Here is a 25,529-nt window from a genome sequence, read left to right on the forward strand (position 1 = left end):
GGCGTGCTAGTAGTCGTAGCGTCGCGCAGGAGTTAATGATCGACTATAAAACCGTTAAAAAACGTACGAATAAATAAGGGGTTTATTATTATTCTTTTAATTGAAAATATGCATACAAAATAAATACTGTATATTTACATAATTGGAATAACTGTGCTTCCTTAAGAATAGCGCAAACAGTAAAATAAGAAACAATTTCTTCTGAATGATGAACCCATTATCGGAGTTGTTTTACGAGAAACTGAATCCGTGGAAAACAGTCTCGTGGATAACAGACTACTATATTCTGATTGAAACCCATTTCTAACCGCTGCTAAGAGAAAGTAGATTATCAAAAGTTCCTGTGTCCGGCGTTAAGAATTGTTTCGCTTGACGCGACCGATAAGGTTTCGCCAGTGTTTAACGAATTTCTTCTTCTCTCTTTTTTTGAGAAATTCGTTAATGTGACTTTTGGTAAGTCCACCACTTCATTTCCTCATATCTCTCGTGTCCAGAAACCAAACCTCATAATACTGTGTTGAAGTTCCTTCACGTTTTGAGAAGCTTCAGGTGATTATAGTTAAGAGAAGGGCTCTCAAAGCGGTCTAACTCTTTTTTTTTCATTTTTCTACGCAGACATTCCCTCTCATACATCTCAAAGGCATACTCTTTTGACTCGTTGCTGAATTGTTGGCTTAACATTCGTCTTACATGGCAGTCTACAAAAATGTGATTTCAAAACCTGTGATGCCAAACCGAATTCTATATTGGTCAACTGGCATCTCAAAGTCGACTGATTACTCCATTATTGACCACGCAAAAAATATTATTGACTCAGTAGTGCGCAGCTTACGGAAGCCCAATATACTTCATATATGTATGTATCTCCAGTATTAACTTCTAAATATTGTTTAATCGCAGCACTGTGACGGAAAACGGAACGGTGCCTCTCTGCTAATGCATTGGTTTTTCGACAATCACAGGCGTGTTTTTCAAATGCTCATATGACAGCTTTTTTTCCTATGAATTAAAAACCAACCGAACTTTAGTTTGTGCCATAAAAGTCTGGATTAGTTTCCCATCCACTTTGACCAAGAGTAGTTGCACGTTTCTTAAATTTTTTTTTCTAAAGAAACTAGCTTCATGGTGAACAAGTGGATAAGATGGCTCTCGGTATCTTGCCGGTGAACTTGAAGAGTCTAATAAAACCGCTCTTCACTATCTCTGCAAGTATGCAGTCTTGGCTATCAAAAAGCACGGCTACCAAACGAGCGCTATGTGTCGGTGGGTAGTTTTTCAAACACCTTCCAAGCACCTGTGTACAGAGATCAATTTAGACAGGAAACTCCGGAATGTGCTAATTCCCATTCTGAGCGATAGTCATCCTGAACTCAAGGTACTGTCGTCCTGTGAGGTTAAGTCCTCACTGGCGTTTGAGTGTATCGAGAAACTGAATTTGTTAGGAATACACAATCGTATCCGGCTAATTTGGATCCCAACGACACAGGGGTATCACTGGGTACAAAGTAGCGGACGCATAGGCAAGAGAGCCGGCGTTCTCGTCATTAATAGTACTCCAGTCCTTGCTTGCTATGGGACAACACACCCTTAAGAAGTAGCTTAGGAGTGACGAGCTGAAGCTAAGGGAGGTTAGTGTGGGGCTACGCGAGGAGTAATCCCTACCTGGAGGAGCAATCAAAAATGATTTGGGAACCTCATAACACTCCCTAAAGATACACTGAGGATGCTCACCGGCATTCTCAAAGGCATTGTAGATTACGTAGTACTCTGCGCAAGACTGAGAATATGGTCCACTGGTTCTTGTCGTTTCTGCGAGCAATCCCCGGAGCCCCTCTAATACACCTTCTCCTTGAATGCAGCGCCATGGTGCGGAGAAGGTTGAAACATTTTGGCCAATTGCAGCCAGAATAAAGACACATACGCTGAGTCCAACGTAGTTCTATCTAAAGTTTAATAAGGGACTGGGTCTGGATGAGGTACTGTGATGAGTAGAGTAAACCAGCACGAGGTCGAAGTGCAAACCTCAAATCAAATTTATCTATCTACCTAAGTATCTATCGGTTTGTTGACTAATGTAGGTGGATCCTGAAGTTAGGAGAAGGAAATGGCGATGGATTGGCCACGTCCTGCGTAGACCAACAGGCGACATAACGAAAATGGCCATCGGATGAAATGCACAGGATAGCCGTACGTCAGGAAGCTCACCACATACCTAGAGAAGGCAGATTGAGCTCGATATAGCAGCATAAAGCAAGAGCTGCGGAGAGATAAAATACCTAGTTTTAGATATTGGAATAGATTATTAGAATATAGATTGGAATATTTTTATAACGGTGCTATGTTACTTGTAGGAATAATGTGGAAATATATATGTATATCAACAAGTTCAGGCGGTTCGAATCGTTACAGATGGTATCACGCATTCCAGAAAAAAGCTATCAGAATAATTTTTCATGGACTAATTCGGTCGGGGTTTACTTACTAACGAACTTTGTCTTTTAACGCCTCGCGTCAGGAATAGTTCACATAATCGAGCGGTTACTGTACACATTTATTATATCGATATAAGTGAAAAGTATTGTAATATCACGAAAAGATGTAGGTGTGAAATACAAAACATTTGGGCAGAATTTGGAACCATTAAAAAAACAAAAAACAAAAACAACAAAAAAACAGTGTATTTTGTAAGCAGGACCAGGGTGCAATAAGTAGGAAAAAATTGTTAAGAATAAAGTAGCTGCCAGGGAGACATGTGTAAATAAATACAGATGTATGTATATTTTATATGAGTAGAGGCAGGAGTGCATTTGGGCGAGGACAGCGGGGGCAGCAGATCATTTGTGCGAAAGGTAATACAAATATTAGCAAGAAATTTCGCATTAACTCGAGCAGAAATAAAAACAGAAGCAGGTGTAGAGAGCAGCAGCAACAATCGCTCGCTCTATTTACTATGGAACGCAGAAGCAGGTGTAGAGGGCAGCAGCAGGTGTAGAGGAGAGCAGCAATAGTGAGTGGGACCACCTAAAATAGCTCGCTCAATTTATTATGGAGCGCTGAAGAGGTAACAAAAGCAGCAGAAGGCGATATTTCAAACAGTAGTAGTTCAATGGGATTAATGTGTATATACTACATATACATTTGTGCAGCAGTATGAGTTTGTGTGTATTTGTACATTTATATGCAAGCGTAATGGCTTCTGTGCAACAATCACGTATTCTTTCAGAAAATCAAAGAAGTATTGCATATGAATGCATGGGAGCATGGAACTCTTAGTATACGAATACGAGTATGTATGGATGTTGTTGTGGTTGTATGTATATATGTTAACATTCTGCACGGGCACTTACCTCCGACAGCACTAGTCCATCAATGATCGCATTATACCTATTGATGATATTGGCTACAGCTTCGTAGTCATTGAATAGCATTTCTTTCTTCATGATGGCTGTACGCAAAACGTTTGGCAGCAAATAACCGAAATGTTCAAATTGCTGACCCTCGAACATGACCTCGAATATTTCTGAAAAAGAAAAAAGAAAAAGAGCAAGGTGACTTCACAACTGTCACATGAGTATCACAAACTAATTTAAGGGGACAGATACCTGTAAAATTTCGAAAAAAATTGTTTTCATAAAATGTTAATATAATCCTTTAAGAATATGTCAAAACAATTTTTAGAACGTAAATTTAAGTATTTCTTATATTATAGATCGTCAACCGTGACGACTCTATTCTTTGCTTTCGCGCGCTGGGAGAGATATAGTTACGTTGTATTCAAACTTTAGACGCGTTTTTCTCAAAACTTCATTTTTCGAATTGACGTACACGATAATTCGAAGAGTTATTGACCGATCTCCCTGAACTTTTGCACACATCTTTTTTTATTGTATAATATTACTTTCTATGTGAATTTACAAGTTTTCGAAAATTTTTCGAAAAAATAATTTTTTCGAAGCAAAAATAGTAGGAAAATTCGCCCCAAAATTCATTTTTTTTAGCATTTTATCCCTCGATTTTTTTTTTGATTTTTTTTAAATTCTGACATTAATAAACAAAACAATTTTTTCTTTTTTGTATTCAGGTCACTGACGCCGATGCTACAATGCCCGCGGATTGAGAAGCCCTGCTGCGACCTTCCTGGAAGAATTGAGTGTACATTCGCCATTTTAAACGATTAAAAAAAAAAAAATTGTTATATTATTTTAATGTATAAATAAACTGTGTGCCAATTTTGAAAAAAATATATTGATTTCTTCATTTTAAATAGTTTTAATGAAAATAAGGGAAAATATGGCCGTTTACAGGTATCTATCCCTTTAAACGGGCTAAATTAGTTGGCTAAATGACAGTCCAGAGTATTGTTTGCTGGTGCGCGGAAGCATTTTGCTGAGAGTAAATACGAAAAAAGGAAAACAGGAATGGATTTCAAACGTAAAAGTGCATTTGGCTGGAAAATCACAGCCAGCGATTGTTTGTGAGCTCGAGCCCCTTAAAGTACCTGTAAATAAAGTTTTTGTTTATCGCACCATTACTCGTTCCAATGACACTGGTAGCATCGCGAAGCGTCGTGGAGGTGGTCATCAAAAGACTGCAACGTCACGTGAAATAGTTCAAAAAGTGGAAAAGCTACTTGGGCGAAATTATCTGACTATAGCATCCGCCGCAAACTGAAAAATGATCTCAAAGCCAAGCCTTACAAGATCCAAAAGGTGGATAATCTCACACCAAAGCTACAACAAAACAGAGTTGAGAGAGCGAAGAGTTGCCTCACTTGGCTGAAAGCGCTCAATTTCTGAACTTTGGGTTTTTTGACGAGAAAATTTCTCAAATTGAGCATTTTGTAAACTTCTAAAACGATAGGGTTTATTTGACCGGTCGTTTATACGAGAATTTGAGTCATCGATTGATCACCGGGAGGCAGCACCCTCCACAGGTTTGGGCCGCTATAACCGTAGATAGGCGCTTTCCAATCGTTTTCACCGTGCCTGGCGTCCAGGTTATTGCGAAATATTATCAGGAAAGTATTCTGGAGGTTGCTTTGAAACCGCGGGCAGACAAACATTTCAGTGGCAGACCATGAACGTTTCAATGGGACTCGGCACCGTCTCACAAAGCTCGAGTGAACCAAGAATGGCTAAAAAACAACCTTCCGAACTTCATAACGTTCCCACAATGGCTCTTAAATTCACCACACGTGAATCCGATGGATTTTTTTTTTGCCATTTTGAAGAGCAAAGCCCGAACTAAAAGACTCAGTCTCGAGGTGCAGTAAAAAGCCATTGTACGCAAGTGGGCCAAAATACCTACACGTCACATTCGGGCAGCTTGCGATTCGTTTCTGAACAATCTCGAGACCATAGTCAAGGCAAAAGGTGGTCATATCAGGCAAAAGTAAATTCATTTTTAATTTTGTACTATTTTCACATATTTTTCACTTTGAATTGAATAAAAGTAATTTTCTAGAAGGCTATAAATTTGCCTTGTTAATTAATTGCTCTTCAAGTGCTGGACCCTGTAATTAGTTCGGATAGTGTTAAGTTAATGAGGCAATAATTTCAGTCACTCATACCTCATTTTATACAGATACGATATTTTTGCAAAGTTTTTTATATTTCATAATATTTTGGGAAAATGGAACAATTCTCAGATAAGTTAAATATTTGTTTTATTTCATTTCTCAACATAAAATACAAAACAGTGTTCACTCATTTCATTGTAAAGCAAAAACAAAAAAAAATATATATATAAAACAGAGAATTCACGTTGCAGCTTAAAAGTATTGCTATTTTCGGCGCAAGTTTCATCAAGCAAAGCAATTTTTTTTAAATGGCAGAATAGCCCGTAATAAATCTAAACCATAAGTAACGACGACCTATACGAGAGGTGCAAAATCCAGTCGGCAGCTCACATGATAAAACTGCGTCAGGAAAAACTTGGAACGAAATCCAGAATCAGATAAAGGTATTTTACTAAACCCTAGGCTCCAGTGGGAGAAACAGAAACCGATGATGATGAAGTGCAAGAAATAGGAGTAAGAGATTGAAGTTTGTGAGTGACCATCAAATAGAACCCCAGCATTTGGGAGACCCTTTTCTTTTGCAGTAGAGGTAAAAATAAATTTATTTGGACAAGATGTCCCTCTTATTATGGCGCCAGGCTAATTCGGAGCCCAACATTTGCGAGCTACTGTGAAACACGGCGGTGACAACGTTATGTTCTGAGCATGCATGCCATCAAATGGAGTTAGAAATTTGGCCTTTGTCGAAGAAACAATGAACAAATGTGTTTATTTAAAACGTCTGTAAGAAAATTTGGTTCAAATTACTAGAAAATTACAAATTCAAGTTGACTTTTGCTTTTATCGAAAGTTGAAAGTCCTACATTTGTGGTTGAGTTTGCAGACAAATATAAGAAAATATGACATCCATAACAAATCTGAACCTAAAAAGGCGATACTTGAAGAGTGGAACCAAATTAATGAAGAACACACAAAAATTTGTTGACTTAATGACACGTAGACTGCAAGCGGTAAGTGATAATAAAGAATACTCGACAAAGTACAATATAATACTAAATACTTTACAATTTTAAAAATTAGAAGCAAATAGTTGCGATTTTTAATTGCACCATTTAAGCTGCGACGTGAATTCTCTGTATGCTTTTGTCGTTTGCATTACCATGAAATGAGTGCGAATTTACCTATAGAAATACTTGGGAAATTTCAGTTAAACTGAATAATCGATTTTCGCGTTTATTTTATTTTAATAATTTTTTTAAATATGATTTAAATCTCTTACAAAAATCATATAAATACAAGTTACATACTTTGTGAGCAGCAGGCTAATCACCTATCCTGTCAGAAATCAAATAGATTATCGAAACCAACGCCGGAAAAGTCTTGTCGAGGCCCTATGCTCCCAAGAGGAGTGGACAACGGAAAAAACATACTTTGTGAAAATTTAAAAAAAAAATTCACAAATTTCCCTCAAAATTACAAACTTTTGAATGACAATTTTTAACAAAATTTTGGGTACGCAGTTTTATATCCGATAGTAAAACAAAGTTACGTTTCACGTGGCTAAGACATCGTGCCGATTTTTCAACTTTTTTTTTTTTGCTAGCACTCTTGTGCATTTGCTTATAACAAATGCTCGAAATTTTCCATTTATGGAAGTAAATCCTTAACACTACCAGCAAAAAAAATTGTGAGGAACCAATGCACATTTTCTTATTAAAACTCAAAGGGCTATATGTAGAACTGCGTACCCGAAATTTTTCTAGAAATTCCGAATATTTGGTGAACATTTGTTGTTGTGACAAAATTTCAAATTTGGATAAATATTAATTTGATGAAAAAAAAATTCATTATTTTCTCAGTAGATGGCTGCAGTGATCCATTTCTCGTAAAGTATCGAACAAACATTTGAAGATTTATGCTCGTTGTTAAGCTAACATTTCACAGTAAAACGATTCTGTCTTTTGTTTATTCCGTTCAGTTGTGAGTTACAGGGTGTTAACAATGCTAGTCAATGAAGAGAAAGTTCGGTACAATTTACAGTTTTCCTTTGTTAAAGGCGAAAATGCAAGCCAGGCCGCTGAAATTGTAAATAGTGTTTATGGTGTCGATACTGTAAAAGCAAATAACGTGCAATTTTGGTTTCGCCGATTTCGTTCAGGCATTTTTGATGTTAAAAAAATGTCGATATTGTCGAAAATCTCAATAAATTTACAAAAATAATCGAAGTTGACCGGGTTGCTCGTAGCGTCACCCAGCAGCCAAAGATCTATCATAAAATAGTTTTACGCCATTTGGGTAAAATAAAAAATAAAAGTAATGGATTCCTTTTTCCCCTAACTAATTTGTTATGGTAATTCACTTGGATCGGTTTTAAAAGAATTTTAGTTATTTATTAATAAATATAATTATATTAAGTGTGGCTTTACTTTTAGATATCTATAGCTATAATTTTACAGCTGAGAATAACGAACTGTGTTGACATTTCTGTTCAGTTAGGTTTCGCAAGTCATCATGAATCCACGGCAGACACTGGGGTGTGAGTCACCCCACACAATGTTTGATGGGTTAGATAGATAGATAATTGGCGCGTACACCCTTTTTTGGGTATTTGGACGAGCTCCTCCTTCTATTTGTGGTGTGAGTCTTGATGTTGTTCCACAAATGGAGGGACCTACAGTTTTAAGCCGACTCCGAACGGCAGATATTTTTATGAGGAGCTTTTTCATGGCAGAAATACACTCTGAGGTTTGCCATTGCCTGCCGAGGGGCGACCGCTATTAGAAAAATGTTTTTCTTAATTTTGGTGTTTCACCGAGATTCGAACCGACGTTTTCTCTGTGAATGGCGAATGGTAATCACGCACCAACCCATTCGGCTACGGCGGCCGCCGGTTACGGGGTTACGGTTTGTTTATTTCTAACAACTGGAAATATACGGTTAGCTGTATTTTTTTATTTTAGCAAAGCCGATTTTACTCTTCGAATTCATGCAAATGGTGCGCACCGAATTTATGCGGATTGGATGAAATTTGGCTCAGTGTGTAGTTCGTGTACTTTTTTGCAAATACAGTCAACGGCAAAAGAAAATTTATACCATTCATTAACAAGTCTATATATAACAGATGAACTGAAAAGTTTCGGGCGTAACATATAGATGACACTAGTTTTACGACATTCCCCTTTTTTTCAATTATTACCAACCTTAAAGAGACAGCTTTTAAAAATTCAGGTTATTCTATTCATGAGGTATTGCGGTTATTCTATTATATGAGGTTATTCTATATTCTATTATATGAGGTTATTCTATTCGTGAGGTATTGCGCTAAGAGCGACGCTACTCTTGTTATTTTCAAAACAATTGATCAAAAATAATTTCGTGTTTTAATTTTTCACTGCTTCTTGATGAAAAAAATACCAAAAATTTGCTCAAGCTAAGAAAGTGTTATGGGGACTCGGCTCCAACAGAAACAATAACAAAGCAATGGTTTGCTGACTTCAAATGTAGTCGAAGAGACACCGATGATGCACAACGCAGTGAATGTACAAATGAGGCGATAACACCAGAAAACATCAAAAAGATACACAAAATCGTTTTAAATGATCAATAAATGAATTTGCGTGTGTTAGCTGATATCATAAAAATAACAAAAGAATGAGTTGGCCTTATATTGTATGAGCACTTGCCAATAAGAAAGCTGTGTTCACAGTGGGTGTCGCGTTTGATCACTGTTGACCAAAACAATAGCAATACTGCATGAATTTAATTTCGTATTGGTCCCACACCCACCTAAAAAAATGCTTGAGGGTAAGAAATTCCGCTCGAATGAAGAGGTTTTCGCTGATCCTGAGGCCTATTTTGTGACAAAAGTTAAATTGTTCTACAAAAGTGATATTTAAATGTTAGAGCGGCGCTAGAATGATTTCGTTGTTCTTGATGGAAGTTACGTTAATCTTAACAAAAAAATCGTTTTTTTGTTAGGCTCGGAACCTTTCAGCCCATGTGTTATGCGTATATTGACACCATATATTAAGCTTCTTTCATATGCTCCAAAGCCCATTGTATTTAGAGCTCTGGAAAGAGGGTAGATAATCAAGGGCTAAAGGAGAAAAGTATCAGAGAAAGAGATAGGACAGAATAGAGACAAAGACAAAGGTAGTTAGTTTTGTGAGAATTTTCCAGATTCTTTGGCAAATCTATAAATATCCTCCAGTATTACAGAACGAATATTATTCATTTTCACTACATCGGAACCCAAAATTCGTAGCCTTGCTCTAGCAAATGCAGGACACTCACAGAGAAAGTGCTCAGTGCTATCCGCCTCGTCCAAGCAAGACAGGCTCATCGGGTCCTCAATCATTCCCATGGTGGCCAAATGCTGACACCATGGGCTGTGTCCTGTAATAATACCGACCATCAAATTGCACCTCTGTAGCGTTCTATACCGGAACGTCGCTCTTTATGTAAATCGCATACATAATAGCTGATCCAATTTATGATCTCTGTGGAACTGAGGAACCGCTCATCCACGGTTGGCCAATTCATCGGCATTTTCGTTTCTTGAACACCGGAGTGTCCTCTCGATTATCCATTCGGAGTTTCCATTTCCTCCCTAGCATAGTGATACTTATAACTATCGTTTAAGTCCCATCCGGCTCCAGACCCAATTTCAGTCTTAGACCCAGCGGTAAAGAAAATATTCGCCAAACCTCCCTGAAAGCATTCTGGATGGCTCACGCAATGGAAATCTGACATCAAATTTCAAATCAAAATGAAAATATGGGTATCAGATCGCCTTTAGGTGCCAAGAACAGTGGATATTACTCACATAGCAACTTAAAGATTTATTTGTGTCCCGAAGCTCCGTTTTCGTGCCAGAAACCATATTTATGGAGTTTACACATTGCTTTTATTGTTTCCTGTTGTATCTTAAGATCCAAGGGGAGCAACTCAAGCATAGCATTTAGAGCATCGCCGGAGGTTGTACTCATGGCACCCGTAATGCATACACATACACTTCTGTGCAAGCCTGTATAGTTCCCGGAGAGTGGACCTAACCATGCTCCGTCACCGCCAGACCACAGAGGCGTAAGTGATGATTGGTCTGATAAGTGTTGTGTATATCCATAAGACCACATCAAGTTTCAGACCCCAGGTTTTACCAAAGTCTCTGCGACATAGCTGAAAAATCCTTAATGCACGATTTACCTTTACTTTTGTGCAAAGCCTCCTTTGGGATTTATCAGATGTTAGCGCGCAGAGGGCGAACGACGCAATATTTTTTTATTTTTCGCTTGTCATTTGTAAACTTCATTAGTATACATTTCATCATGGAACGCTACACACTTGAGCAACGATTGCAAATCGTGCAAATTTTTTATTTATTTATTTATTTTTTTTTTTTTTTTTTGGCCTCCGTATTGACGTGGTTTTTTAACCTTTCATCATGGGCTTTTGCTATCTTTTTTATCGTGTCTACCACCGAGTCAATATTTAGGTCGCGTTCAAGATCGGAGCTACGGATATACCACGGAGCACCGACTGCACATTTGATAATTTTGTTTTGGAGCCTTTGTATAGATTGAATGTTACTTTGGCTGGAGCAACCCCATAACTGTGCGCCGTAGGACCATACAGGCTTCAGAATTTGTTTGTATACAATCATTTTATTATTGGTGGATAGTGCTGATTCCTTTCCCATAAGCCAATACATATTTCTGTATTTTAATTCCATTTCTTCTTTCTTTTCCTTTACATGGGCTTTCCATCTTAGCTTGGCGTCTAGAGTCATGCCCAGATACTTTGCAGTATTTGAGTATGGAACCTGTCTACCATTTAAATATATTGGAACATATTTGATTTTGTTTTGGGTGAAATTTATATGCACAGACTTGCTTTCATTTAATTTAATATGCCATTTATCGGTCCAGTCATATATTTCATTTATGGCTAATTGTAATTGTGATGTCGATGTGTTTTCCGTGTTTCCTATCGAAAGAATAGCTGTATCGTTGGCAAAAGTAGCTGTTACGCAGTTTGAATTGCATGGCAGATCGCATGTAAAGAGCAAATACAATAAAGGGCCAAGTACGCTTCCCTGGGGAGCCCCTGCTTTGAGTGGTTTGAGACATGAATATGAATCTTCTTGTTTTACTCTGAAGTAACGGTCGGATAAATACGAATGTAGGATTGTGGAGTACTGCTTGGGTAACAACGCATTTATTTTCTTCTGTAGCCCATAGTGGCATACTTTGTCAAACGCCTTGGATATATCAAGGAATACCGCAGAGCAGGTTTTTCTTTCTTCAAAAGCATTTTCTATTATTCGCACTATCCTATGTACTTGATCGATAGTCGAATGCTTCGTGCGGAATCCAAATTGGTGCGTCGGTATAATTTTTTTGTTTTCTATTGTTATGTTGATCCTTTTGATTAACAATTTTTCCACCATTTTCGATAGTATTGGAAGAAGGGAGATAGGCCTGTATGATGTTACATCGTGAGTATCTTTACCTGGCTTATTGAACATAACGACTTCCGCTGTTTTCCAATATATTGAAAAATATTTCAGCTTAAATGTGGTGTTGACGATATTCGTCAATACAGCAATAATATTGTTCGGGAGCTGTTTCAATATTTCAGCAGTAATGAGGTCGTAGCCTGGCGATTTTTTTATCTTAAGATATGAAATTTCTTCTAATATTTCGTCTTGTGAAACCGGAGGGATTTCATTTATAGCATTGCTATCGCCGTCGTGATCCATATCATCAGCCATTACCGATCCATATGGTGTGAACGTCTCCTCGAGGTAGTTTGCGAATGTATCTGCTTTTTGTTTATTTGTTTTGGCCCACTTATTGCCATGTATCTTGATGGGTGCGTTCTGAGATAACGGTTGCTTTAATTTTTTAGTACATTTCCACAGTGAATAATTTGTCTTCCGTTCATTTGTTAATTCTTGCAGGTATTTTGTGAATGAACTGTTTTTGTACGCTTTAATTTCGTCGCTAAGTGTTTTGGTTATTTTATTTAGCTGAGCTTTGTCAAGAGGTGATCTTGTTTGATGCCATCTCCTTCGTATTTTCCGTTTCTTCCATACCATTTCCTTTATTTCTTTGGTATACTTGTGACCTGAAATGGTTTTCCTTATAGTTGGTGTACTCTGCCAAGCTGCGCGTTGGATGTTATTTGTTAATCGAAGTACTTCGTCATCGAGTTGATCCTTTGTGCTGAAAATAATCGTTCTGTTGCTGCTACTTTAAGAGTATTATGGCCATTTTACGGTCCATTTAACAAGCCGTCCCGTTTTGGGGTTATGTGAAGTCATTGGTCTACAGTAACAAGCCGGCGACGATTTGTGAGCTCAGAGCCAATATTGAATGCGAAATTGCTGGAATTTCGGCCGATTTATGCAAAAGAGTGGTCGAAAATTGGGTTCAACGATTGTATTTCGTAAAACATGCACGCGGTGGTCATGCAAAAGAAATCGAATTTCATACTTAAATGTATATGTTCAAACTCGATAATTAAAAAAAAATTAGTTAAAAAAGTCAAACCGTTTGTGTTTTATTGAAAAAAGTTCAAAAGTTGAAGCGCTCTTACTGAAAAACCCTATACATGAAAACCGAGTTCCTGCACCTGTAGAGAGTCTACGACCAAGCACCACAACAAGAGAGAAAGAACACCCCCTTGGGGACTTCGTTGCTTGACCCTGATGGTGATTAGTTTTTCACTGTTCTCTAGTCGTCACTGTTTCTTAGTCTGTAAGAACTTTTTTTCTTGTTTTTTTTTATGATTCTTATTTATGTGTAAGAAGCTTTGCTCAATTGCACCTAGTATATATAAAAGTTACTAATACTCGATTTTCATTGGATAATTTAACTTATTGTAAATGCAATATTTTCTGGATTATTATCAAATAAATAAATAATCTCTCGTTAAACAAATACGTAATTTCATCAATACAGTGCGGGCGTGCCCAGCATGGCGTATGCGTAACTTGTTATTTAATTCTATTATGTATGTATGTATTTGTGCTCAGCATGAACTCACCTCGCGATAGATTCAAACGAAATTGTATTCCGAATTCAATTAAAATACGATCGCCAACCAATTCACGCCAAGTAGGCAAACCATCCTGCTGTTCGGCACGTACAAGCACTAAGCGAACGAAGAGAGAAAAGAGAAATGGATAAATGAGTAGAACATTTGAAGTGTGTATGTATGTATGTATAAGGTATTTATTGACGTTCTTCTCGTATGCCAGTATGTATATTTTTCACTTAAGCAAAGTGAAAAATAATGTTCAATAATATGCGCTAACAAAATTATCCGACGCGCAGCACTTAATGCGGCTAATAAAACCAGCGAAGCGTTAGAGAAGTTCAGATTTTCTACATTTAAAACGCTTTGAACTTGGCGCCGGTATCAAATATATGTATATACTTTTCAAATATTGGAGAAGTAGTATTAATGCCATATATACATACTATACAACAACTACTTGCGGATATTCAGTATGCTTTGCTGACTGGGTTATTAGCTGCGTGTCAAGTGGGGCGAGAGGTAGCGCATATATTTTTAGTAAGCCATTGTCAATATTTTAGAGCCCTTACTCAACCTTGCGCACGATTTTCGTTTTTTTTTTTTGTATTTTTGACTACGCACTACTCCTTTGCGCTCGTAAAAAATCAAATAATCGCACAAATAATCTCACAATTCAAATTTTAAAAGCTCCACTCAGAGTAACGTCAGCAGCAGAACTAAATTGAATTCACTTTGAAGGACATTGCTTTTCTCAAGTATTAAATGAGTTGCTTTATTTTTCACCAGCACTTCTTAATACGCGAATAAGTGCGCCGTTTGAGTAGCTGAATAAGTGGTCCATTGGTTCATTTAAACAAAAAAAAAAAAAAACACAGAAAAAGTGAAAAAAACAAAAGTAAACGAAAAAACTTTCAGTCATAGAATAATTGAAGCACAATTTTCATTACAGCTACTCATTGTGCGGATTGCGCTCAAATGCTTCCTCTTTCGTGTTTGCCGCACGGAACCAAGTGCTCGTTCGATAAGCGTCAAAAATGATTGCCATCATTAAAGCGGTTGCAAGTAGAGGGAGAAGAATTAGTTGTGTCTGTGCGAGTGAGTGTGTGTGTGTGTGGGCCTGGCGATGAGCAATGCAAGACTGCTCGGGCGCCATTTCGCCCCCCATCAACCAAGGCTAATACGTGGTTTATTGAATAGCTTTATGAGCGTCCATCCAAATGGCCAAATTCCGTTATATTTATGGTGCATTTTTAATGCAAAATTGATTGAAATTAGGCACTTGGGGAAGCAGTGACTTAGTGCAATATTCGATTTGGATATTTAGCGTAGCTGCATTAAATGATGGTACGTTCTTGGTTGTGATACGCAAGTATCTACATACGAGTACATGAATCACGGCATGGAAATATTTTCTTATTATTTAGTATGTTTTTATTTTTTATAAATATAATCAGCAATGTCACGATAATTAATACCGCATTTATAGAAACGTATGCACTTACATTCGCAAATCTTCAGATAGTATTTGTCCTTCTCGGTAGGATTCTTCTTCGCCTTCGTGGCTTTGATAAATGACTTAGCTTTCATTAGCTGTAAGTCACTCTCTTGAGGCCGATACACCAGCCACTGTATGAGTGTTGCGTAAACGGTGAATTTTGTTATTCTGCATTTGAACCCAGCTCCTCCCGCGTCTGGCATTGCACCTTCATCTTCAGTTGGCTAAATTTGACAATATAAATTTAATTCAAAACTTAAAAGTATCACAAAAAAAGCGATATTCATTTTAAAGCAGGGACCCAATCAGTTACTATTTTTATAACAAAAGTTTTTGAGGCTTATTTTATTAAAAAAAAAAAGAAATGATAGCGAAAGTTTCGTTCTATTTTTTTCGTACAAATAATAACTGCTAGGTTAGGTTACTTTAAATGGCTGCCCTTGCGAGAGGCCCTCTTGGGCAAATATTCAAAATTCATCCGTTGTGAGGTGAAAGGAGAGGCAAGGAAAGGAGCCTTGGGATTAGATGATGCTGACCACACTGACTGGTGAAGCTCATCAGTAGCTTGAATCGGCTAATTAGGAACGTAATATTAACGTTTAAGGTGTGTCTCGTATTTTTTCTGGCAAAAATAAAAACTTGTCTAAATAACAGAAAATTACTTCAGTCTAATTTACGATAATTTAGTAGCAATCGATTTGTCCTGACATGGAAGGGGATAAAAAAGAAAAAGGGGGAAAAATTGTTATATATAAACAAAACAGGTATACAGGGTTTGATTGAAAAGTAATGAGCCTTATTTTTTTTATCAGTTTTATTAAACCTTTTGGCTTATAGAACTAGTATTCTTCAAAATAGGACTCTTAAGCGTCAATACCCTGCTGGTAGCGGTCCTTCCACTGCAGGAAACATTTTTTAAACTCATCTGCCCGAATCGCGTTAAATTCGGCTGTCACAGTTGTTTGGATCTCCTCGATTTGGCACACACTTTGGGCATTTCAAGTTTTCCGGTCACGATTCCCCGCACATTGTAATAAGTTAAATTTAACTCTTCACTGATCTCACGTAGCCTAGCACGACAGTCAATGTTCAAAAATTCACGAACCCGGTTCACATCTTCGTCTGTTTGCGTCGTCGAAGGCCTTCCAGATCGCTGTTCATCTTCGACGTCCTCTCGGTCTTCCTTGAACGACTTGTGCCACCGTTTTACCTAGGCACTGGACAGAGATTGGTCCCCGTAAGCCTCCTTGAGTAGCCCAATGGTTTCGGTACTCCTTTTGTTTAGCTGTACGGAAAATTTTATCGTGTAACGTTGCTCCAACGAACGTTGCATTTTCACCACTGCAAAATCCTAACGCACTTTTAAAACAGCTTTCACGCGCGGAGTGATGTTGACTGCACCGCTGTTGCCAGCGAACTAAGACCGGTTTCTAGTGGAAGGGGAAGGTCCAACCATCATTTTCCCCCATCAGCCGATTCGGTTGATCGCTTAGCATACGCTCATTACTTTTCAATCAAACTCTGCATGCGCGATATGCCAGAAATTTTTATACGAAAGAAAAAGCATCAACAAAAATAAAAGGAAATCAACAGTATTTTGTAGTCACCTCAAGCTTCAATTTATCTATATTAAAATTTAAGGGACAAAAAGTTGCATTCTCAGAAAATTTTTGAGAACTATGCTTAAAAAGTTCAAAGTTTTAGAATTTTGAAAAATTGTGCACAAATTTAGTAGTGGTATGAATGAAAGGGTTTTCCAATAACAGGTGTTACAGGTGAATGGGTTGCGCTATCGAGAGATGATTAACCATTTTTTATGGCCGGAATCGGATGGTATTGATCTGGACAACGTTTGTTTTCAACAAGACGGTGCTACGTGCCACACAAGCAACGAAACCATTGATCTTTTACGGGAAAAGTTTTCGGGTCGTGTTATCTCTCGAAGAGGTGATCACAATTGGCCACCGAGATCTTGTGATTTAACACCTTGCGACTTTTTTCTTTAGGGCCATGTGAAAGAGAAGGTCTACGCCAACAACCTAAGGTCGATTCAAGACCTCAGAGATGGAATTCGTGAGGCTATCGAGGACATAGGGCAGCCACTTTGCAATTCGCTTATGGAAATTTTCATGAAAAGGATATCCTCCTGTAAGCGTGGTCGTGGTGGTCATTTGCCTGATGTTATTCTCCAATATTAATGGTATACCTTCATCTTTATAATAAAATAAACATCCGATCATTTATATTAAAAAATAGCATTTTTCTTTGAATATCAAAATAACACCTCTTATTGGAAAACCCTTTATAAGGTGCCGTAAAATGAATCACCCTGGTGGAAAATTTTTATTTTTAACTTGACAGTTACGGTACACAAAGCAAAGGAGAGCGTAATGGTCAAAGTAAAGATTTCTTTCACTCAACATATTTTATATTTTTGTTTTTAATAAAATTTTTTAACAACAAAATCACTATTTTGCTAAAGTTTAATCTTATCTATATATAAAAATGAATGTTTGTCTGTATGTCATCTACGAACTCAAAAGGTACTGGACCGATTATTATAAAAATTGGTATACCTATATAAAGCGTTTTTCAGTAAGAGCGCTTCAACTTTTGAACTTTTTTGAATAAAACACAAACGGTTTGACTTTTTTAACTAATGTTTTTTCTATTATCGAGTTTGAACATATACATTTAGGTATGAAATTCGATTTCTTTTGCATGACCACCGCGTGCACGTTTTACGAAGTCCAATCGTTGAACTCAATTTTCGACCACTCTTTTGCATAAATCGGCCGAAATTCCAGCAATTTCGCGTTCAATATTGGCTCTGAGCTCACAAATCGTCGCCGGCTTGTTACTGTAGACCAATGACTTCACATAAGCCCAAAACGGGACTGCTTGTTAAATGGACCGTAAAATGGCCGTAATGCTCTTAAAGTAGCAGCAACAGAACGATTATTTTCATAAAAAATTTGACGATTTGCAATCGTTGCTCAAGTGTGTAGCGTGATGAAATGTATACTAATGAAGTTTACAAATGACAAGCGAAAAATAAAAAATATTGTGTCGTTCGCTCTCCCTATCGGAAAAAAGTTGAAGCCCACCTATTGAAAAACGCTTTATATATTTTTCCACGGAGAAGGTTTGTAACATATGCTACCAGGTAGCGCTGCAGAGTAGCAAATTCTGCCCCGTTCAACCGATTTTTTCGAAATAAAAAAAATGAATAAAATGGTTTATAATGAATTGAATATTTGTGTACTGATTTTTCTTAGAAGTTATTTTTCTTAAATTTATTTTAGTTTTTTGCCTAGCAACGCGCGGCGGATACAGCTAGTAGGCTATAAAACTGCATATTCATTTTTTCTTTTTACTTGTGATTAAAAAATTTGAAATTTTCTTAAGAATTTGTCTAGTTGTTCTATAAAGTTTTAAATTTGGATTTTTATGGGTTTTTTTAGACAATAACCAATACTTGTATATATGTGTTTATAACGTGACGATATAAAATTCAGTATACTTACTCGGCGCATCGAATGCAGAGTTTCCTGCGACTCTGAAATGTATTCCACTGCAATGGCAAAACAAGAAAATATTATTAGACCATTATCAGTGATTTCCGTTGCCGATCTATATCTTATTCTACTTATATATGTATACAGAATGTAAGGTCCAGTCAAGTAAAAATTATCCAGTAACTTGCCAATAACTTAATTTCCGAGTATTCACTCTTAAAGAGAAAAATATCAAAAAAAGTACATGAACACAAAACCAGCACGAATTTGAAAGTTTTACGAACAGCTGATTAAATTTTTGGTAGGAAGAATCACAAAACGGGAAAACTGTTTCACTTGGGCGACCTCGCATTAAATAAGAAGCAAAAATAAAGCAAATAAAATGCCAAATAACGAGCCTCGAAATCACATGATTTCATTTTGTCCACAATAATTTGTTCCATTTCATCATCGCTGTCAGTCGAAGAACAATCCATTAGCAATGGCAATTCGGAAACTTTAATTCATATTTATTTTTACTTTGCGCTCAGCTATTTTTCTCACTTGCAAATTCTTACAACTAAAAATTTAAGCAGTAAAAACTTGCAACTTCCCCTCAAAATGAAATGTAATTTTCGATGTTGCAAGACGGAATGAGCTTGAACTTATGTGGGTGCTGGAATGCTGTGGTATTCAACCCAACGTACTGGTTAAGACATTGGCGAACTGCGATCACTTCTAGTGTAGATATATAGATATGTAGTGCCCGATTGAACCGGATCTAATTTTAGGGTCCTGCATAGCTGGAGCAGTCGGGTACGTCAAGACGTTAAGTAGTAAACCGTTGGTGCAGTACTGCCAACTGCAGTTCTTGAAAAGGTCTAACAAGGTGATAGTAATATGACCGTAAACTGTATAATCCGGCTTATAATGCGCTCATTCTGATCCTAATTATGCTGACTTCTATGAGCTGATCCAGCGGCTTCTTTGACTGCCACTTCGCCTCAAAATGAAATGTCATTTTGCTCTCTCACTTTCCACTACTTTGCAAGTCTTTTAGGTATATGAACACCAAAACGTGATAATTTGTTACAATTGCTACAAACTATTTGCTTCATGAACAGACCTATATAGTACACAAACGTGTTTTGCGCTCCGTTGCAGATAACAAATCCAAAATGATAAATCGAAATAAATGAAAGAACTGAGCGAAGGAGTGGCACATCGAGTACTATGGTGTGCTGGTACTGAGAATGCGCGTCTACGATATTATTACTCAATGGTTCACTCAGATACATAAAGGTTAAATTAGACGAAACGCAAACTATCCATATGCCGGCATTTCCTAGATGAAGTAGATGAAGATACCAGGACTCATCTTGATGGTATCATTACAAAAAATGGTGGGCCAGCAATAGACATATACAATCGCATAGAAATATACGAGCTGGCATGCTGCATAAAGTCTGGAGATAGACGCACATATCAGATATACAAAGTTGAGGCTTTTCGATGAAATAGAAATAGTAGAAATATACGAGCTGGCATGCTGCATAAAGTCTGGAGATAGACGCACATATCAGATATACAAAGTTGAGGCTTTTCGATGTCAAAGTGAAGTCAGTAGTGCCATATGGTTGTGAAACGTAGAACCTGACTGCAAGTGTTGCAATTATTCTTCAATCCTTGTATTCGCACGATCATGCGGATATTCTGGCCCAGCGTCATAAGCAACATTGACCTTTGGGCTAGAACTAAACAAACACTCGATTTCTGAGCCTCTACAACGTCATAACATCGTTTAAGCAAGCATTGTTTTACTCTGCCGAATCCAAGCATACAGGGCCGTCGAGGTAAATCCGGAATGTTGAACTTAAAAACAAAACTATTGGATATTTACTCAAAAATAATTTTATTTGCACTTAACTTTTTATAATGTGAGTACACATATCATAGTTGAAAATTATTCAATGTAACCTCCATCTCGTGCAATTACCTGCTCCAGCCGGGACCTGAAGCGCCCACATGCGCGAGCTACCTTTTCTTTATCCATTGTGGTCATCACTTCCTCGATGGTTGTCTTCAGAGCGTCCTTAGTGTTATGAGGCCTCGCGTTCACTTTTGCTTCAACTGTGCCCCACAAGTAAGAATCAGGAGGATTGCAGTCTGGGCTTGAAGGTGGCCAAAAATCTGGTGACCAGTGGTAGGGTAGGTTGTTCTGAAGCCAAGCCTGAGTCTTCTTTGCCTTGTGAGCAGGTGCGGAGTCCTGCTGAAACACATATTCTCTTTCAGCAGCCACGCGGTCCATCCAGGGTTGCGTTTTTTTGTAGCCAAAGCACTCAATTATCTCTTTAGGCGCGAAGTGACTCTAGTATCGCAGCTCTTCTGTCCTGCTCTCGACTCATCGTTTCACTAGCACTTACTCCGGCACTTCAGTGTCAATGAGGAAACAATACACAAAAAATATTCCCCTTTATCAGCGGTTTTAGACTTAACGCTACTGCTCCAGAGCTTTCGAAATGTTTTCCGGATTTACCTCGACGGCCCTGTATATTGAATGCTGTTATTGCCACCTCCGATGTAATTTTATTCGTATTTAGTATCACGTCGTTAGATATTTCGTCGACTGTACGACAGTTTCATCGTCTTCATTATAGTATTCTTCATTTAAAGCTGTGGGCTCCGAATGAGGTTCAACAATCCATTGCTCGAATCCAGATTGGGAGACTTGCTGCAATGAATTGAATATGGCTTGCATCATCAGCTATTTGTAATAGTAACTCTGAAAAAGAATGATATCGCCATAATCCCAGTCAGACGTTTTTTCAAATAGTTTTTGAAACGATTAATCGAATTTTGTAGTAAAAGCATTCCAAAAGCATATTGCATTTTTCAGGTCGATATTTCACAATGACTCATCGATAATTTCTCCACGAGCAATAATGTGACTTAAGAGGGATTTTTTGTAGTTGAATTTAGTAGGCTTCATAACATTTTGAACCATGGGCTGTATTATATCCGTTTTGGTGGAAACCACATCTACGATATTTGGCTGAGGTAGTTCTTTAACTCGCCTTATTTGGGATGGCGTGGAGCATCATCAATAAGAAGTGCTTTTACCGGAAGTTTTGTGCACGAAGAAACTCTTTTACCAGTCTATTTACGCAATTTTCGATCAAAACTGGATCCTTTATGTTGTCAAAAAAATAACATACCTCTGGAGCAAATGTTCTGTGAAACCATTCTTCAAATAAAGCCACGACCATTCAGCGCACATTTATTTCCTATGTAGACAACAGGCATAGCAGTAAAAATTTTGAATTAAGTGGATTCGCCGATTTCCCAGTACCCATTATTTTTACTTTATGCTTTTCAGCAGCACTTGTACAAGCGAGGCACGTTACTATCTCCTTACTGGTCTTATGCTGTGGAGCTGAGGGTTTTTTGAGCACCCAAGAGTTTTATCGGGTAAGAGCTTCAAAAATATTGAATATCTGCAAGGTATATCTGCTCTTTTCTCTAACACAAATCCATAATTTTCTAAATTTTCCGAAAATGGATTGATGTAGCCACTATTATTCAATAATTTTGCTTCGCAAATTTTTAGCCAACGTATTCCATGCTTCTTGGGTAAGCTTGCAAACCAACCATTGCTAGCGTGAAAGCCTCCTAGCTTTTCCTGAATTTTGGCATGTAATAACATGGATTTCTCTTTTAGCTTATCACTTGTAATTGGCGAGTTGTTGGTACTTTGAGCCGCAAATCAACAGAACAACACATTTTCAATTTTTTTATTCCCTTTATTACTGTTTCTATTACAACCTAAATATTTAAAATTTTTCTTCCTTTCTGGGTTTCAATAATATTTTGAAGCCAATAGCGCTATAGTGTTTTAAAAACGGACTCGTTATTTATTGGGTTGGGGAATAAGTTCGTAACGTTTTTGCCGAAGACTTTTATTTAAACAAAAAACAAAAACAAAATGTTAATCAATTATATTTTCGCCGTTGCTGTTTACCACATCTCGATGAATTTGTTGATGCCGTACCGTCAAGAATCGCCTGGTTATATGTCAAAGAGGTTGTTGAACCAGTTTTTAAGGACTTCTTTATTATCGAAGGTAATGCGCTTCATATGGTTTGACAGGGAGCGGAAAATATGGTAATCGGTCGGTGCAAGGTCCGTAGAATGCGGCGGATGCTAAAGGACCTCCCTTTCGAGCTTTTCTTGTTGTTGTTGAAGCAGTAACTAGCTCATCTAACGGTAGGCCCAGGAAAGTAGCAGTTTCAACAGGTTGAGTCCAGATGGAGTGGATTTTATGGGGCATGTGAAAAGGTGGTCAGTATCGCGTGGGGTGCCTTCTGTATAAGCAGGAGTTTAACCTGCTACAGTATCCAGACGTAGTTGTGTCAAGGTTACGCGGGACTCTCGAGGAAGTTGGAGCTCTTCGCCTGCGTTGGGTGGTGGTTGGACTGCGATAACGGCATTCGGGTGTCGGGAGCTCGTTGATTGTCTGTCTATAGACAGCCCGATCCAATAGCTGTTGGTCTGTTTTGTTCTGGATCTCGTCCGCGTAATGGCGGAAGTGCCTTCTGCCATGCCTGAGAGGCGGCTCAGGCTCAAGCAGGTGTCTGCATGGGTGGGCCTTACGGTAACACCCTAGCAGAAACTGCTTGCTGAGCAGTTTTTTATGCTACTTCACAGGTAGCATATGGGACTCGTCGGGAAGATGAGTTGAGCCCGCGGTTTACCTGAGTGTTAATGACGCTGAGCGCCGTGGTGGTGTTATGCACTCCTCGGAAACCATGCTGATGTGAGGATGCGGTCAGATGTTTTATAAAGAGTGGGAGTAGAAGAGCTTAAAGAGTCTTCACTACTGGGGAAAGGAGAGTTATCGGACGATAAGGATTCCTTTGGTTGGAGGGTTTCCCAGGTTTCAGTAGTGAGACCACTCTCCCTGATTTCTACTTGTCAGGAATATTGAAGGTGGCCATAGACATGTTGAAGACCCTAGTGACCCTATTCTACTCCCAATGGACCCAGCTTTTTCAATATCAGCATGTTTAGTCCATCAGGCCCGTTCGAGCTCTTAAAGTGCGGCTTTGCCGACTTGTATACAATGGGGCCTGGTGTTGTTATGAAGGAGTATGGTTTGATCCTGTCGATCAGGTCTTTTCAGTTGAATAACCTCATTCACGTGGTTAGCTGGGCAATGCAGAGCATTTCCCAGTGCACCATGCCCTCCCAGCCCCACTAAGTACATATTTTGATCTTCTTTGGATGAAGATCTGGTTTGACTCTCAGCTTTGGCCCCCACTCCTTTCTTTGCTTCATATCGATGTATAGGCACCGTGACGATTCAGGACAAAAAGCGCTGTTTAGGAACGTGTTTTGCTCAATGGCGGACGAGATGCTGAGAAGCAATTTGAAGGCGACTTTCTTTATTTCTTTCGTTGAGCTCGTGAGGCACTTAGGCTCCCAATTTTTCGATTAATCCCATTGAAGGAAGGTGATTTAGAATAGTTTTATGATAGCAGTTGATTTTTTCCGCCAATTCATGACTGGCTTGGCGACCGTTCTTCTTCAAATTTTTGAACTTTGCAAACCGTTTTAACCGTTTTCGTGTTGTAGATTCGCCCATGACACCTTCTCCATACTAATCGCAAATTTCCCGGGCTGCTTCGGCAGCTTTTTGACTTCAATTAAAAGCAAAGAAGAGCAGGTGTCGAAAATTTTTATTTTTGCCTCCTGGGTACTCCATTTCTAAGCCTCAAAACTAATACAAAATTAAACAACTCAAAAATAAAATTAACATAGTTTTGTAGAGCAAAAAGAGTTCTGGGCTGCTTCGGCAGCTTTTTGACTTCAATTAAAAGCAAAGAAGAGCAGGTATCGAAAATTTTTATTTTTGCCTCCTGGGTATTCCATTTCTAAGCCTCAAAACTAATATTATACAAAATTAAATAACTCAAAAATAAAATTAACATAGTTTTGTAGAGCAAAAAGAGTTCTATCAAATGAGTACTTAACCTTTGCCAAATAGCAAACAAATCATCGTAAAATAAAAGAAAATATAAAAACACTGCGAACTTATTCCCTGACCTAATAATTATGTATTTATGTAGGTAATACGAGTATTAAAGAAAAATTTTGTTGCAAGTTACGAGGTGTGCAAGAATCGAGTTTCTACTGCATAATCTATTTGTTGATCCACCTATGAACCGCGGGGAAGTATGTATATCTGTATATGTATGTATATAAATCTGTAAATTAAACTTTTTGAGAACCCAATACAAATACTTACACGTCTTAGGATTACGAATCCGTATGCATAGTATATTCTTATGGAACACAGCATTCACCATGTAGGTTGCTTTGGCGGTGTATCTGTCGAACATTTCCGTCTCGAAGAGATACATTTGGTTAACCAACTCAAAATACTGCTTGAAAGCGCTACGTTTCACATAACTATTTTTCAAATTGGGCTCATCTGCCATCTAAGGCCAAAAGAGAATATCAGAGCCAATGATTTTAGTACAAATATTTAAATGATAAGTAGGAAGCGATAGTGTAAATAAATAAAAACAGAGTAATAACAACAAAAATATTTTAATTTCTTTGCTCTTGGCAAAGAAAACGGATATTAAAAAGTGCATACGATTGGCCAATGTTGAGGTATAATAAAAAAAGTAAAATAAAAAACAGAAACAAAGAACATACGGATAAAGAAAAAATTAAACAATTGAAAAAAGAAGCACATCAAACGAGCGGCGAAGCAATTTGCAAAGTACAAAAGTACAGCAAATACAAATTGTCGGCAATAAATAACCGAAGCATTAAAGTGTATAAAATAAATGCAACAAATCGTAGCGATGTTGGCGCTGATGTACAGAGATGAAAAAAAAATATATGTATATACAGTATTGGCCAAAATTGAAGCATCTCTTGGCGCTTGTTTTTCTATACCCTTTTTTTG

The 25,529-nt window shown here is 37.9% G+C and overlaps 1 protein-coding gene across 1 annotated transcript in view; it reads right to left on the bottom strand.

Moving 5' to 3' along the window:
• Window positions 1-25,529, bottom strand: part of LOC129235947 (dynein axonemal heavy chain 10) — a 319,120-nt gene that overhangs the window by 249,714 nt on the left and 43,877 nt on the right. The window contains exons 15-19 of the mRNA XM_054870043.1: window positions 24,858-25,050; window positions 18,584-18,630; window positions 15,064-15,280; window positions 13,568-13,675; window positions 3,348-3,520 (exon numbers count right to left, since the gene is read on the bottom strand). Of these exons, the coding sequence (XP_054726018.1) occupies window positions 3,348-3,520; window positions 13,568-13,675; window positions 15,064-15,280; window positions 18,584-18,630; window positions 24,858-25,050 (738 nt within the window). The remainder of the gene's footprint in view (window positions 1-3,347; window positions 3,521-13,567; window positions 13,676-15,063; window positions 15,281-18,583; window positions 18,631-24,857; window positions 25,051-25,529) is intronic.

The sequence above is a fragment of the Anastrepha obliqua genome, chromosome 1 (assembly GCF_027943255.1).
Source record: "Anastrepha obliqua isolate idAnaObli1 chromosome 1, idAnaObli1_1.0, whole genome shotgun sequence".
NCBI classification, from domain to species: domain Eukaryota; kingdom Metazoa; phylum Arthropoda; class Insecta; order Diptera; family Tephritidae; genus Anastrepha; species Anastrepha obliqua.